Source organism: Pteronotus mesoamericanus, unplaced genomic scaffold (genome assembly GCF_021234165.1).
Source record: "Pteronotus mesoamericanus isolate MK-2021 breed Mesoamerican mustached bat unplaced genomic scaffold, CSHL_Meso_final scaffold_21, whole genome shotgun sequence".
NCBI lineage: Eukaryota > Metazoa > Chordata > Mammalia > Chiroptera > Mormoopidae > Pteronotus > Pteronotus mesoamericanus.
The window spans coordinates 18,641,629-18,652,384 of record NW_026555310.1 but is presented as its reverse complement, the minus strand read 5'-3'; the positions used below and the strand labels follow the sequence as shown (position 1 = coordinate 18,652,384).

General features: G+C 40.3%; 1 protein-coding gene across 1 annotated transcript in view; it reads right to left on the bottom strand.

Annotated features, from left to right (window-relative positions):
- Positions 1 to 4,368: 4,368 nt before the first annotated feature.
- The window catches only part of ITPR2 (inositol 1,4,5-trisphosphate receptor type 2), a 434,318-nt gene continuing 427,930 nt past the window's right edge, over positions 4,369 to 10,756 (bottom strand). Inside the window, exons 56-57 of the mRNA XM_054591314.1 lie at positions 9,234 to 9,395; positions 4,369 to 8,373 (exon numbers count right to left, since the gene is read on the bottom strand). Of these exons, the coding sequence (XP_054447289.1) occupies positions 8,287 to 8,373; positions 9,234 to 9,395 (249 nt within the window). The 3' untranslated portion in view covers positions 4,369 to 8,286. The remainder of the gene's footprint in view (positions 8,374 to 9,233; positions 9,396 to 10,756) is intronic.

Here is a 10,756-nt window from a genome sequence, read left to right as displayed (position 1 = left end):
TGTATGTGGTATCATGTACAGGAAGTCTCTTTCTAGAGGTAGAATGAGAAGTTTGTTGGGAAAGGGAAGGAAAAGTAGACATGGGAACTGATTGACTCAGAACATAGTTTTCATGTAAATGGAGATGGTCACTTGTTTTCAAATGAATCAGGATCAAACTGTGGGAGTAAGTCAAGGTTTCCTCCTAGTTTCTTACTTTAGGCTATCCACGATTGGGTTCTGAGAATGGAATGTCTAGTGTGTGACCTAGAGGTAGTTAGAAAAATTCTGTAATAGACTTTTCTTAGCAGTTGGAATGGTATTGTTATCTAATTTACTTTGATTATGTTACTTATTTTTATATTCCACTTTTATGTATAATATTGTGCTCTAGTTTTTATGATTATGAAGAAAAAGTTAATAGGAGATATATGAGGCTCTGACATCTACTAGCATATTTGATAGAAAGTTCCATACTTTTAAACCTTTTGAAACTCTCTTCTCCTTTGATTTCTAAAAACATCATTCCTTTATGTTTTGCATAGGCCTCTGATTTTTCTTTCTCACTTCTTTTTCTTTTCTTAATAGATTTTTTTGGGTGGTTCCATCCTTGATCTTCTCTTCTTAATGTCTACTCTCTGTCCTTTAGCATTCATTTATTCTTTTGGTCTTACTGCCATGTATTTCTTGATGACTCTTAAATCTTTTACCTCTTTTCCTGGCTTCTTTCATGGACTCTAGACCTATGTATACAACTATACAGTGGATATTTCCTCCTGGATACCTCTTAAAGAAATAAAACTCAGTATATCCAAAAACAAACTCATCTTTTAGTCTCACCCTACTCCTCCAGTATTCTTTAGCTCAATGGACAGCATCACTATTTTCCCATTCATCAAGCCAAAAGCCCAAGAATCATATCCTGGATTCCTCTCTCTTCCTTGTTCTTTACCCAATTGAACACCAAGTCCTGAAGATTCTCTGTTTTGAATATTTCTTATAACTCTTCTTTCTATCCTCAGTGCTTGCTCTGTGCAATAAAACCCTTATCAGGTTTTGCCTGGATCTCTGCAATATTTGTATAATATAATAAGCACTAAATAAACATATGTTAAAATAACCAAATATATAAATATGGACATAGAAGTTATTTAAAATCTCAAGGTTTGTTTGATTTTTACACAAATTGTTGTCTGCTGAATCCTGTATATATGCAACTGAGCTTTTGGGGGCTAACTTTACATTTCTCACAGTTAAAGTTCATCAGAATAGCTTTGTTCATTGTTCCAGTTTTTTGACATTGTTATTCTGTTATCCATCATGTTCCCTCTACTCCCCAACTTTGTGTCATCTCCACATTTTATAATTTTGCTATCTATTTCTTTATTCTAGACATTGAAATAAATATTGGTCAGGAAAAGGCCAAGGACAGAGATATAACAACAGGCCAAGGATATCTTACTCTAATCTCACATGTAGTAGAATTGTTCACATGCAAAAATCTACTTTCATCCCGGACAATTTTTTTTTTCTCTTGTCCATAGGAATATCATGTAGTTTTTCTTAAATGTCTTGTTGAAATGGGTATAAACTGTGGCTATGTATTCACTTACTCCACAGTTCCAGTGATCCTTTAAAAATGTAAATGAGTTTGGGATAATCTGTTCATAAGAAACATTTGCTGGACTTAATACAAATTTCATTTCCTTTTAAAAATATTATTAAACTACCCAAGTCAATTTTAAAACTTAAAAACAGTTTAGAAAATAAGAAAAAAAATGTACAATATAATTCTATAGGTATTTTAAAACAAATATCATCGCAGAGTGTTTTGTTCAAGTCTATTTAAGAAACATGCTTTTATATAGTTAATCGCATACACATAATTTGTAGTCATCCTTTGTTCATCCTGCCTGTTTTCCAATATTGCCTCATTTTATATACTTCTCATAGACTTCATTTCATTCTATGCTGTGAGTGAATCATAAATTTTTAAACATACTTAAATTACTGGACTTTTGGACTTCATTCAGTTTTCTAATTATGTATAATGAAATAATGAATATTTTGCATATATATGTTTCTTTATTTTATATTTTTATTGGATACATCCCAGGAGTTTTATATTTGGGTAAATTTTTTGGTACATTGGACATGTCTGTATTAGTCAGGTAGGCAGAATAATGCTACAGTAACAATTACATACTCTCCAATCTCATTTATTTAACAACCAAAAAAACTCTGAAATTTCAAAGCTGTAACACCTGAAAGTTTATTTCTCACACCGCTTCTGCTGTGTGTATCAACACTCTCCAGGGTAGTTCCCTTCAAAGAAGTGATTCAGGGATTCAGGCTGGTTCCATCTTGGCCCTCCATGGTTGATGTGGGGGAGAAAAAACTGGAGCTTGTCCAGGGACTTTTTATTGCCCTGGCTTGTCAATTGCATGAACAATCCATTGGTCAGAACTAGCCATGTGTTTCCAGCCAGCTGCAATGGGTGCTGGGAAACGTGTCTTCTGTGCATCCAGTATGAAAAATCCAGTGGAGTAGCTTTGTCCTATGTCAGTCCGGCTTAGCTGAAACTTCATTTCCCCGAATCCACTTTCTCATAGGATTACAGGTTAATTTTGACCACAGGAAATATTTTCATGAGATTTGGAAGGTGGAAGTGAAGCAACAGCCACTAAGTTCAAAAGGAGCGGGTAAGGGCACAGCTGCCGCTCACAGCACGATCTCCTGGCTCACCTGGTTGGCGGGGGTGGGGGGTGGCGCAGATGGGGAGGACCAGGTGCCAGGTTGCAGCCCTCCAGCTCCAATCAGATCTTCTTCTTCAGTTTCCCTTAGTCCTGGGTCAGACGCACATGCAATTCCATGGTGAAGGTCACCAGCTTTTTTAGGTCCCATGGGCTGTGGAGTTTGGAGATGTTGCGAGCTAGATGCAAATTTGTTTGTCCCCATGGGTCCCAGTTCGTCCTCGTGTTTCCCTGCTCCATGCCGAGCTTTTCTCCCTGACTGCCAGCCCCACTGGCTCCCTGACTCCGGGCTCACCAGCAGATGCAGAGGCGCCAGCCTTCCGCGGGGCTCTTCACCGGCGCTTCCGCATGACTGCACGATGTGGAATCCCACTGTGGCTCTCTCAGCCGTGTTACCTACCAAGATTTTGCTTCTCGGATAAAACCCAGCTAATATAAAATACATGAATTTTTTTTTTATAAAGTTGGGTTTCATAGTAAGGTATTGTCTTCACAGAAGTTTTATTTGAATACACTGCTGAGAAGACCAGAATCACAAAGAAACATTTGCTCTACCTTGAAAGAGAAGGAACAGGTTATGGCGTATAGAAAGGCAGACACAATTGTCCAAAGGGAGACGAATATAAACACAAAACTAAACGCACAGTTATGGGAATAGGGAGCTGCCTCAGAAGTTTCTTCCTATAGAAATCAATTTTAGAGGAGGACTTTGGAAAGATGTGTTGCAATGGATGGTGGAGGTATCCGCGTTTCCACAGCTGTGAGGATGACAATTGTATATGGAACTGATTTTACCCCAAGGACTGGAGTTAAAAGGCAACAAGGCCCCTTTAGGGGAAAATCCACGCTGAAGTGTAAAAACCAAAATTTTCTGTTAAATTGAGTCAAACTGAATGCAATAACTAATTTCTGTTCCTATAAATTTTCTATCTGCATAAAGTTTGGCTTCCGTGTTTCTTTGTTTGCCGTGGAGCCGACTTCATGTGACATGTTAGCACCATTGCTGTCTGGGAGGAACATAGGGGAGGCTAAAGTTCACTGATTTCTGGCCTGTGGTTGTGCCCTGAAGACTCGGCCACCCAGGTCGACCAGTCAAAGGCAGGGTCACTTGCGGACATCCATCACACTCCTCTCCACACGCATACTCCTGCCCTTCGTACCAATAACTGTCACTGGAAGAGGAACTCATTGTCCACTCTCCCTCCTCCCACCTTTCCTCTGATTCTAGACAAAACAAAACAACTCTTGCCACACTTCTCCAAGGAACTGTGGCACACTGGAAAAAGCCCACATGAGCAGAGAATTCTATTCATGGTTTGCATGTGATTCATGCAACTCATTTTGATTTCAGCTGTCGCATGCTTCCTTCTCATTTGAGGGGAACTGTCATTTGAAGCACTGGGCGTTAACAACCAGGAAATCCTAGATGACCAAATGACATGTGCCCACTAAGCCTGCGTGGGCATCAGACACAATGTGAATACAAAACACACGCGCGCACGCACACACACCAGTAGGTGTTGGCCAGTTAGGGCTTTGGCCAACTCCGCATAAATGCTGGGCACATTGGTCCATATGGATTAGCTCATCAGTACAGTAAAAGTCACCAAATTTTTTGTCCCTCAGGCCTCCCTATGTAAAATAGCAATAACAACTTTCATACCGATGGATATATTATTTAGAAACTTGGTGAGAAATGAATAAAGCACTTGAAGTATCACACGTGAAAAAGTTATACATATCCAACTTTATTAATAGTTTATAAATTATATTTATCTGGTCTTGACATATTAGTATCATGGCTTTTAAGGCAAACATTGTATTCTACTCTAGGGAAAAAGTCTACTGATGATATGAAAAGTACTGGTCTGATAACTTTATAAATTATTCAAGTCTGTGGAAACCCGCCAGTTCAGAGATGATACCTGGATTTGTTTTCAGATTTCTCAAGTTTCACATGGATTTTATTTCCTGTGCTTGGTTTTGGTATTTTCTTCTACTAAATGGAATAGCTTTACAGTTATTTCAGAGATAGCAAATGAGTGACTAGAGGGCTTCATCTGGCCTCAGAGATTTTCTAAAAACTGGAATTAGATGTCAAATTTTGCAAACAGAAAGCTCACTGGGGCCTCCTCACACCCTGCGCGTGGCGCGCATGCCACAGTTTCACCCGTTTGAGTGACCCACCAGGCTTCTGTCAGGGTCTGTGCTTGTGTTTTGGATGCCCACTCCACTCTGTTTTGCATTGTATCACGTGCCACGGCACAGTGGAAAGGGTCTGTGGGTCAGAATATGCTGATTGGCTATTCTTCATAGAGTTAAGACCAGCTGAGCGACACCCCTCTTAGAGCTCCTCCTCCACAAAGCTCTGTTCTCGGCATGTTTTAAGCAGTATCTTTTGAGTCTGTAATCTGGTACATCATTCTGTCTGTGTGTTATTTACTTACTTATGTCCCCGTCTACTGGGCCCCTGGAGAGTAAGCACCTTTCTTCCTACTCTCTGTCATTTACTCCTTCTTGTCCCTAACATAATGAAGTCCCAGTCTTCCCTTTCCCTCTCCCCCGGTCCCCAGGCTTTCCACACATCTCGGTCCTGGGGCATGGAGGTCGCCCTCTACTGCATTACTGTTTGTAATAAAACAACTATAAACAAAAAAGAACAGTCAAAACAATGAATTGTGAGTGGCGAATATGGAAATAAGAGCACGAGTTCTGACTTAAGTGAAGTGTCTTTCTGCTGTTATCAATCACTTACTAGAAACTGCATCCTCTTTGTCACAGAAAAATTTCAGTGTTCAAGAAAATAAGCCCTTTTCTAAACTAACTTTTTAAGGGGAAGAAAATGATAAATTCTACATGTATACAATTTGTTTATCAATATTATAGTCTTAGTTGATAGAAACATTTTCTTATCTAAACATGATATTTTAATTTAAGAAACATACCTTTATTAAACTATTGGGCCTCAGAATGGACCATGTAGGGGAATAAAATCTTTTTAAAATTAAGAATTATAATCAGCATTTACCTTCCATATAGATTTTAGCAACTAAATAGTAAAACATTCCCCTTAATGTCAAAGTCAAGGATGATTGCATTTAATGTCACTATATAAATATGAAGATGTTAATTAATATTTGTTTAGGTCAAATATTCCAGTTGCATTACAAACATATATATAACAAATATAAGTCAGATGTAAGATTTCTGCATTATCATCATCGTGAATAGCCTGCAAAATTCCTTTTTTGTGTGCTCATTTTTGTTCATTTTGCCTTGTAATCTCTAAATTTTCAGACAGAAAAGAGAAACACAAGTGAGAAATATTTCAATCCTGAACAGATAAGAATCTTGTTAGTTGCAGTCTCGTTGGGCCACTTCCCACAGGAGACAATGTGCTGTGACATGGTGAGTGGCCACAAACCCAAAGGCTTATTAGTTCCTTAAAAAAACTATCACACTATCAGAAAAGGCTAGTCAGTTCAGCATCTGAAAGACAGGTTGCTCTCATCCCTAAAAATTAATCTATTCTCTTGACATCAAAAATATTTGATTTTGTACTGAAACAGTATGTTCCTATCCTGGGATGTGTTCAATATTCCACGTTTCTTTCCCCTACTCACAAAACTCTCTGCCTAATTAAAATAGTTTGAACTGTACTTTGCATCTAATGCTGTTATAACAATGATGGTCTCGGGTTAAAACAATGGACGCTTTGTTCTACTTTGGTTTTCAAGGCATTTTTAAAAAATCAAGTATGTGATATAGTTTAAAGTTTTAATGAAGAACTAAAGGTAACTAGGAATAGTGGTATTCTCATACATTTATTGACTGTCTAACTGAGTTCAAAGCTCTGTACTGCACGCAGAGATATATCTCAGCTTCTTTACCTCTTTGGCATGGTCCTTCAGCAACTGGTCAGGAAAAATACTATTATGTCAGCATGAAAAATACTTAACTTGGGGAGGGACTGGGAATGTAGGGATGCCAGGAAATTCAGCTCAAAATTTTGTTGTTCGCGGTTTCAACAGTTTCACTCTTAGTATACATGTTAACAGGGGCTGGTTCAGGCATCCCTTCCAATCTACCTAGACCAATGAATGGAGAATTTTAGGACTCAATAGCTTAAACTATACTAAACTGATCGAAAAGCTTTAAAAATGGTCATAGCAATCATAGCTGAAGGTCTGGACCTTCAACCTTCGTGGTGATAACATCAGAGTTTACAGATTCTGGAGGCAGTTTTGGTTCTTGTGGGGGCAGGGCTAGAAGGTCAATTTGCAAAGCATCTCCTAGACTTTGGTGACATGTGCCTCGCTCCCTCACCACACAGTGGTTCTCCTAACACTTCCATTATCCCAGTTTTACTTTAACACTCTCAAAGCATCAGTTCTAAGAATAACATGAGTATGGCAGGTTATTTTCTCCCTCCACAAATTCCAGTTGCATAATTTAACATAAAAAGAATTTGGGGAAGAGATTATTATCTTTCTACATCCCAAAAAGCTCTCGCTGATACAGTTTAAAATAGGCAATTGATATGCTGCATTTTTTTTTGAGTATTCAATAAATTTCTTGGATTTTTTCCCCCAACTCCCCAACTGCACGAATAAAGCCACTCAGTTCCTTAAGCACAGCAAACATAAATCAAATAGCTTTTACTCTGTATTTATAAAATGCCACCATCATAAGTTTCTCAGAATTTCCCGTCATCTTTAAGCATTTTCATTTATTAATCTCAATATATTTTAATAGCACACATATGTTTTCAAAAAACTCTTCCCTGGGGCTTACTGTCAGCTGTTTCTTCCCCAAATCTTCTACAATCTTAGCCTACACATGATTTACAACATGCCTTTAACAAGTTATATGAAAATCTCCTCTTGTGCTCCATACTGACAGAGCTCCGTCTGAATCTGGGAGAAAGCAATCACATTCCAGTTGTGACGTCAGCTTGAGGGGCCTAAGCTCCAAGGCACTAGTTGCTAGAGCCGTAAATCCATTGTGTTGCCTGTTAGGAAATTGCCCTGTGACAGCTACGGATTGGAAGCATTAACATTTTTCTCTGTAACTTTCATTTTTAATCTTTTCAGTTATTTTCTACAGTAAAACTTGGCCACCCGAGTGTGACTTGTGTCACTGACCTATATGCCATAATTAAAAGAAAGTAAGTCCAACCAACCAGGACAAAAGTTGCAGTCAGCCTTTAAGACAAAACTGACTCTTATCGACTTAGCAAAGGTAGTTCTCTCTGCACGGCATCCTTCCAACCCGGCCTCTCCCTACCCTCTCCATCCATGTGAGCAAGTTATTTCACACTGCGTGAAGAATACGTGATGTGTGCTCTCTAGAGGCTGCATTTTAAGTTTGGTCTTCTCAACCATGAAAACACAGTTATAAATTGTTCTCGGAGCTAAACCAGTCAACGTCTTGGCACTTGGTTGTTTTTAACTTTTCAACAATAGGCACTGTTCACTCTTTTCCATCTCAGTTCTTTATTCAGTGACCAGGCAGGGCACGGATGAAAGGCTAGTCACGGCTTTCCCCCATGGTATCAGTGTGGTGGCATGTGATGATTCACATGGGGTGGGTTTGATCCGAGAAAGCCCAGTCTCTGCTTATTCTTCCTTTGTTCTGTCATCTGGGGGAAAAAAGAGAGAGAGCGTGTTGAGCTTTATCCCTCACTCTGTCTCGGTGCTGGTGGGCCACGCCACTTTGGGTTAACATTTCCCAGGCACCTACAGCTCGTTTGGCGTCATATAGAATGTATTTGTTCAAAACAGGGAAAATACTTTTAAGTGAATTTCCATAAACAGAAAAAACAAAGCAAACCCCTCTCTGTGGTTAAGAAACAGGAACCATGGTTCCTTCAAAGCAGCCCTTGCTTGTCACATCATCATCATCATCACCATAGTCATTTTAACAGCTCCCACAGTTACTTTTGATATTATTTTTACAGATGCTAACAATTTTCCTTGATGAAGGGGTTGATTATAGGATTGAAATGACAGGTACTAACGATGATCTGCCTTTCCAATGAGTTTAGTGATTACTCTGATGGTAGATAATACGATTTTTCTATCAAAAAAGTGCAATGAGGGCTTTGTATTTTGGCATGTGCGCCTTTTTCCCCCCTTGAGTAGAAGAAGGTTCACACAAGATGGGGAGGTGGGTTAGTGGAAGCCCCTGCTTGCTGAGAGGTGGTCCTTTTGTTTGTTTGTTTGTTTAATCCTCCTCTGAGGACACATTTTCATTGCTTTTAGAGAGAGAGGAGGGGAGAGTGAGAAGCATCCATTGCTTGCCTCCCACACACGCCCAGACTGGGGATCATCTGCGCCCAGGAGACATGGTTCTTACAGTGCAACATAGCGTTTCTTTGTTGGAATTTATTAATTCCGCAGCTTGCTCCCATAAGTCTCCGGGTCTCTCCTCACTCAAGGTAGTAAACAACCGCCCCCCGCCCCCCGAGCCCCCCAGCCCCATCTCCCTGAGCACACTGACCTGCTCCTTGAGCTCTGCCAGCTGACCTGACAGCTGCTTGACCAGACTCATGGTCGATTCCAACTTCTCCTGCAGGTTCCGAATCTCATTTTGCTCACTGTCACCTTCATTGCTAACAAGGGACATGGCTCGCATCCGGGGAAACCAGTCCAAATTCTTCTCCTAAAAGAAATAAATGTTCAGGAACAAGGGAGTAAGTATGGAAGGGCGCCTAAAGTTCTGTAAAGACTGTTTATAGATGTTCATTGTTATTAACATATAAATCAAAGTTTCTTAAAGCAAAAAGGACTCTTTCTAGCGAAGGATGGGGGAGGGGATAAGGGTGGGAATGAAGTGGGGGTTCAACATTGGTTTTCATGAGCTGGGGGAAGACCTTAAATATTGTAACAAACTTTTTATGGGAGCCCAGGGAGGTCCCAGACAGACATTTAGAACAGGGCCCTGAACCCTCCAGGCATCCAGTGAATTTTGATGAATGATGAGGTCAGGTCTAGGGGCCAGGGAGAGCAGATCCAAGTGTGTATGGGTACTATGTAGGCATGAGCTGTTTTTCTTTCCTCCCCGCACAAGAGAAAGGAGGAATAGGAGGATGGTAAAAGAAATGTTTCAGTTCCAGCCACCCACGCTAGTTTACCTCCCACTTCCCCAAGACAGGCTCTGAGCTCTGCTCAGGGAAGAGGGAAGTGGGAGGGCATGGCCCTGGGTTACTCTGTCTGCCCCCTCTGGAAACATTTTATTACAGAAAGGGTCAGACTTCCCCAGAGGGCAATAGCTGGTACTAGTTCTGTTTTTCTAGGTGGACTGGGGGTAGGGGTGCGTGTGTGCGTGTGCATGTGTGCACACACCCTTCCCCTCCATTGTGGTAGAGACAAAGATATCTTTGACCAGATACCCAGCTCCCTTGGGAACTCTGCCTGATTGCCTAACATCACAGAATCACTGTGCATTGCTTATATTCCACTTTGAGTCCTCAAGTGCTTGCAAGGTATGTCATATTGTCCGCACCTTGCAGATGAGGAAACAAGCGACTCCGATAGTTTACTCATGTAACAAACTATGAAATGGGAGAGCCAGGATTTGAGGTCAGGTGAGTGTTTCCATCACTGGTTAGGTATGTCAGTCTGTATTCATATTTACCTGTCGATTTCTCTCCATCACCTTCTCCCAGCATCCCCAGCAATGACCCTCCCGTTTTAGGTTCTTTCCACTACAAAAAAGTCTACTGAAGTGTCTGCAAAGACTTCTGCCTGCCAGACGCCTAGAATAAGAGTCAACAGAGTGCTTTCCTCCCCTCAGGGACTGTGTAAAGTCCCACCCTATATCTCTGAATTTCTGCCTGAATTTCATCCAGCCCTTGGGGTGGTTCTTTTTTTCATTTTGGTAATTGTCGTCCTAGACTGAGAATAACAAGTTCTTATAATTCTCTATGCCCAATGACAGTGAAAAGGACTGATAAAAGATTAAGGATAAAACATATTAAAGAGTTTGAAACTGCATTTAAACAGCTGTAGTTAATTAGCATT